Source organism: Fopius arisanus, unplaced genomic scaffold, assembly GCF_000806365.1.
Source record: "Fopius arisanus strain USDA-PBARC FA_bdor unplaced genomic scaffold, ASM80636v1 scaffold00104, whole genome shotgun sequence".
In the NCBI taxonomy this organism is placed as follows: Eukaryota; Metazoa; Arthropoda; class Insecta; order Hymenoptera; family Braconidae; genus Fopius; species Fopius arisanus.
The window spans coordinates 204,545-210,943 of record NW_011887843.1 but is presented as its reverse complement, the minus strand read 5'-3'; the positions used below and the strand labels follow the sequence as shown (position 1 = coordinate 210,943).

At 40.0% G+C, this 6,399-nt stretch overlaps 1 protein-coding gene across 1 annotated transcript; it reads right to left on the bottom strand.

Annotated features, from left to right (window-relative positions):
• Positions 1-1,514: 1,514 nt before the first annotated feature.
• Positions 1,515-4,061, bottom strand: LOC105271181 (uncharacterized). Its single transcript, XM_011312560.1, has 2 exons — positions 3,621-4,061; positions 1,515-2,705 (listed from the first exon to the last, which is right to left on the bottom strand). Exons 1-2 carry the CDS (start codon positions 3,975-3,977, stop codon positions 2,382-2,384), a joined length of 681 nt encoding a protein of 226 aa, XP_011310862.1. The 5' UTR covers positions 3,978-4,061; the 3' UTR covers positions 1,515-2,381.
• Positions 4,062-6,399: the final 2,338 nt, after the last annotated feature.

Genomic DNA, 6,399 nt, shown 5'->3' with positions numbered 1-6,399 from the left:
CTCATTCCTCAGCCGTCATTACTGATTCTCGGTCAGTGCATCGAGTGCATCGACAATGACTCCCGTTACTCACATGTAACTCGGGTTGGTGTAATGATCGCGTCATTACTGGCCTGTGGTCACCACATCATGCGTACCGATGTGCAACAAGGTCATCCACCCACGGAGCCCCAAGGTCACGATGTCATGACAATCCATCGGCTTTCACACTGACAGTTCCCACGCTGGAGTCCATTTCAATTCCAGTGACTCATTGTTGCAATTAATGATCTCCATTCTGAGAGACTTGATGCGTTTGTAAATTAAAAATACGACGAGTATAGAGAAAATAATGGCGGAATAATGGAAATAATCATCCACTCATCGAGACGTGTTTTTCTACATTTTTTTTTTATCTGAGACATGGGATCCAAGTGCTCCTGTTACTCTGGGGATTGTATAATACTTTCCCAGCGAGGGTGACCCCTGAACCCGCGGTAACTCGTCGCGTCAACAATCCGATTCGCGGGTGAAATTCGCGAGTGATTGAAGGCGGTACAATTTTTTTGTTTCTGTTATTGAGTATTGAATCAGCGGGGGCGAGAGAATGTGATCAATTTAATAGGAAAGTTGGTCAATAATTAATAGTGATCTATGGGTACCGCAATCGTTTTTTTTTTCGATGGGAAAAATGTTGAGAAGGAAATAGTCTTAATTGGTGATTGACAGGATTAGAAGGTACGTAATGATTGAATAATTGAGTAATTAAAAAAAAATGTTTGGTTCAGCGATTACCGCAGCATCTCGAGGCTCAACCGATGGAAAGATAGAAATCCGTCGATAATCCGCGGAGAACTTATCGACTCAGATAAATCGGCAAATGATCCGCGGCAATTACCATTTGTGGCAGTCAGTAAGATCACTATCTGCTATATCGTGGAGTGGTAAATATAAAATATATTCAGAAGAAAAAATTATTGAATTTCCCGTGTCAAAATATTTCCACATGCACTAGACTTTTCGCGTCCACAGAAAAAAAAATTTCTTCCGCCAAATATATTTTCCTCTCACCAGTAAATCTGAAAATCACTGTATAAATATTCCATAAGCTTTACTAATTGTAATTGTAATTATAAGACTCGGTAATCTCCGTGTAACGATCTCGTTATCTCAATGGATATATATGCGTAAATAAACATAGGAGTTCGTTCATTCAGGAATTGCAAAAATATGACATTTCTGAGCAATCGCTCGGTGGATATTTTCAATTAAAAAAGTGATTAAGACACTATCAACAGGTGAATCACACGGTAATCCAAAGTAGCTTTGGGATATCTCCTTCGAATTCCTCTGCATTAATTCGCTCACAGTTGGGAATTATTCTTGACACAGTTATTTAAATATCAATTAAAAAGCATCAATTAGTCTTTCAACCGTAATAATCGGGAAATAGTTTATTTTGTATAAAAAGCAATAAATAACTATTCACTACATGGCAATAAATTAATACATATCATTAATTAATACTGCACGAATCTAATGACGTCATGTTTTATCGTTATTATAAAATGCCAGAGACAATATGAACTAATTAACATTTTCGGTTATTTAAGGCACATTCGGCTGATCTTCGAATCCAAAAATTAGTTCACGCGTCACCTACTCCACTAATTGGTCAATGAATACTCAATAAATACTTTATCGTTGTAAAAAAATACAGCAGTCCCCAAATTTAATAAATAGAAACTAATAATTACCTATCGGTGGCCTCAGATACTCCGACATGTCGAGTATCAGTCAATACCTTTGAATAAGTCCGCAATAAAGATTACGGAGTGCAGGGTATTCCCTGATCTGAGACGCTAAAATTATCCGTCACGGGGAATGACTTCAAACTTTTGCCTTCTCGGAAAATATTGTGATATGCAGCGGCAATACCAATACCGCGTATGAATAGACAAACATTTGTGCCACTGTCTCAATTTTTGAGACGTTTCAATATTTCAATGGCCTGTCTCAAAATTTTTTACTGTTTTAAAATTCTGAGACACCTAGAATTAAAATCCTTCAACCCTTTGAATTCTGTCCCAGAAATCGCTGCCCCCACATCATTGACCGTTTCAATTCCTAATCCCAGTGTAAACTCATTATCCACCCGTATGCTAAACCAATTTGCGTCAATGCACGGGAGGCTGTTCATTTCATTTTTTGCCGATGCGTTCACCGGTCGTCACTTGCATCGAAATTTACATTGCAGAAAAAAAAAATCCACTGTTAAGATGTCATCGATATCGAATCTATAAATAGTGCACGTCCGAGGTGTTCTGGTATGAGAAGGGCGGGTGCGATAAAGAGCGTGAAAATATCGACTAGAAAATTTTTCCAAAATAATCGGTAAAAATCTAGTAGTCGAGGACATGCCTCCAGGCGTGAAGGTAGTCCTTGTACTTGAGGAGGACACCCCAGTCCCGGATTAGTCTCCTCGTCTCGTCAACAGGCTCTCTCTGGATTGCTGTCATTATACCCCTGGAGACCCTCCCCGGGAGATTAATCCCCGGAAGTGTAACAATTACACTTTCCACTTCGCACAGCAGCATCTGGAGATACGACTGCGTACTCCTGAGGGCAGTCAAGATCTTCTCCGACGGCTCGTCGTCGATCAACTCCTCGATTGCCACCGCAAACTTCTGGAGGTCCAAGTGAAATTTCGGCAGGTGATTGGCAATCTGCGGACAAAAAGAATTTCATTCAAATACCCGGGTGTCCCAAATTTTATTCCACCCTCCCAAAATCATTCAAGTGTCTTAAATTGATTTTAACCCAGCTTTAAAACTTCATCGCATATTTTTTCGTCTCGCGTCATTCCGCATTGTCCCAAATTGTGTCAATGTGTCCCAATAATGTCCTGAATTTCTGCGTCTTAATTCAGGTGACAGGGCGACAGGGCAACAGGGCAACAGTGCAACATGGCGACAGGGTGACGGTGTCAACACGAATAAACGGTGAAATAAATTCAATCGTCCCAATTATCCACGGGTGGGAGAGGGTAACGAGGTGTAGAATAATCAACTGTCTATCACCTCGTGTTATCGGTGGCAAAAACCGCACGAGACAGGCGCACGATTACGCAGTTGCACAACCCGGCGAGCATGAAGTATCGTATTGCCTCTGCGCGCGCTACATTATATCGAACCGACCACCCGGGCTTATGTTACCCTGGTACTTTATAATAATTACTGTCTCATTAAAATTTTGTTATTTAACGTTAATCAATCATGTTGGAATTGCAATCGTCCGTATGGTTGTGAGAATATTTTTGCATTCTCGTGGCTTGAGTGGATGGACAATGAGCAAATCGTGGGGATTCTCCGGCAACTCGCCTCCATGAATATTAATGGGAAGTTATCGAGAAAAGGGGAGAAAGTTAATCGTGATAATTTGGGGAGTAATGGGTAGCCTCGGTCGGAGGGGAGGGCATTGAATTGAGACATTTCGAGACATTTTGAGACATTTTTTAATATTTTTAATTTTAATGACTTCCGAATATTCTTGAGACTTACCACAACTGACATTTAGGAATTTTTTTTTCTCAATTTAATTCACTATTTTGGGCCAGATTGTGAAGGATGAAAATTACTTACGGTTTGTGGGTCTTTTCCAGCCAATCCCCTGGTGTTATCGACATCCTGCTTCCCCGGGATCCAGTTTGGAATGTACTGATGCTTGTGAACCCCTTTCTTCACCCGTTCATAAAGAAACTCGTAATCTCGGCTGAGATAATCATTGAGGGTGAGTTCATGCTGGAGCCTGAGCCTAATCAGGACAGACCTGAGCTCCTCAACGGTATCCTCAGCTGGAATGATCTCATTATCACTAACTTCACCACACGGCAGATGCCAGAATGGCTTAACCGATCTCTCATTTTTGTCTGGAGCAGCTGGAGCTGCTGTCACTGTCGCGATAATGACAGAAATAATGACAATCTTTACAGCAGACATTTTCGTTTTCAATCCTGTTATCTGGTTGGATAGATACTTCGAGGGACTTGATTGAAGAATTATTTTTTATTGATATGGTTGATTTGATACCGATCTATTGATGCTCCGCGGATCGATGATGATCGCAAACTGGGATTGTCAAACCCTCGTGCTTCCTCTTTTATATATGCCATAGTGTAAACAAATCGTACATACGTACGAACGTTGAGTGTCTCTATCGGTATCTGTGGGAAAAAATATTGACAGGAGGAGGGGATGCTGCTGTGCTTTTTCGCGCGGCCCGCGTCAGACCAACCGACTGGGGGGCACCTCGTCATCCGAAAAATATTCACGTTTCAACGATTTCGAGATGAAGATAGCACTCGGTGTCTTGGTCCACTGAATCCAGAGCAATCGATTTAATTTAATTAATAACTCAATTAAATTGTCAGCGCAGTGTCTCATTCGAGGGCGATCTAGAAAAAATGCCGATAATAATAATAATCTCGTGTGGGGGTACCGGCGTAAAAAAAAATTTTAATCGGAATATTTTTTTCAAATTTTCAAAAAATTTCGGGAAAACTTTTCAGACAATTTTTTTTGTGAAAAAAATTAGAAAACTGAACAGTTTTAATTTTGGAAAGGTTTTGAAAAATTTTTCAAAAATTTGAATAGAATATTTTTTTTATAATTCAGATGGCGTTTTTCTTTGAGAATATCGAAAAATAAAAAAAGTAAGAAAATAACAGTATATTCAAAAGAAAAAATTATATTCGTAAAAGTTTTTTGAAAATTTGGAAAAAATATTCCGATTACAATTTTTTTTACTCGGGTAGGTCTTAAATCCTGCATCAATTGAAATTCGCGCGATTTTTTTTACAGCGACAACTGAAATCGGGAGTGATGAGTCAATTCGTGCAGTGATAGTAAAAAATATTCAAGATAAATTTTATTTATTGATATCTTTTGGCTTCAACCACTTATTCGCAATTGATAATGATCTCGAATTATAATTTGCACCCAAAATTAATTGTCTCAATTAGTGTCATTGTTGAGGAATGTGAGGGAAGGGCACTGATAAGCCCTGATGGCAATCAACCGGTATCGTCACACATCGCTATCAAATAATACCGCCGTAATCTACGAATTAGCGGCATATCACCGGTAACAGCCTCTGATGTAAATGACTTTTTAGGAATTAGAGGGATTAACAGAGAAAAGAATTTGCATATGCGCATGGTGAATGTTTCCTGGAGGTCCGCCCACTCCAGTGCAGCTTTTACGTTTTGAACTTTCCTCGAACCGGCGGAATGCACGTCGTCATCCTGGCACTTTTGCCGGGAATTATTTTTCCGTTGGTCTGTGCCGACAACTACGTAATTTTCCGCGGTGTTTGCTGTATGACTCAAACGGGGAAAGCCAGGTGGGAAAGGGTTGCAGCTAAAATGGGGAATTGGCGGTCATCATACGAAGAAGAAAATTACGAGAATTTATTACAATCCAAAAATGACGATTAATAGGGTAATTAACGAAATTAGAAAAGATCTTGTATACGTATCGCAGGGTGATTCACTGATGATTATTTATTTGAATAGATTGTGTATTTTTTATCTGTTACTTTAATTCGGTGATGATTCATGCACCGAAATTTGGGATTTCTACCGATTACAGTGTCTGGCGCAATGATTCATTGACTCATCAATCAGATCTTATATCATGCGTGTGATCGGCGAGTTTGATTTTAAAAAGGTGTCGAGTGGAATTTAGAAACTCATCCCTACTAATCTCAGATTTTTTTAATATTCTGAAAACAATTTTCTCAATTTTCTGTGATGTTGTGTCAAGTCCCAGCAGTAATTACACCCTCGGATGATTTTAGAACTGCCGAAATATCGAGTCTATGGTAATCCGTCAATGAATTTTTAACAGATTACACCGCGCGTGCCCCGAATTTCAACAATCGGTGTAATTCACCGGATGACACCCAAAGGAAGAAACGTGTTATCAATGAAACTACAAATACACCGGACGCACGAGTGCAAACGTTGTACGGTAGTGTTACTATTCTTAGCTGGCATCGGCATTTATTTGTTTGCTGAAATGATACGAGGCATTTGCAACTCCCCCACTTCCTCCAGAGAATAACCCATCGATACGTCACAATTGACGAATAACTTGTGATTCAATGATTGCATTTCGTCACGTATTACTCATGTTTTCGGGGTTTTACGAGCCCCTGGTGACGTCTGTTTCCAGGGATTTATCGATTCGGAGAGGGTGGCCCACCACCTGGTGAATGCCAGCATCCAGCCATGGATTCCTGGTAGAGTGATGGGTCCGCTGAGAAAGCTGGAGTCGATGAAAAAAAATTCCCTTTCCCTCCGATCATCTGGTTTATTCGTCTTATGGGTGCGATTAGTTTGTAATTCAATTATTGGAACTG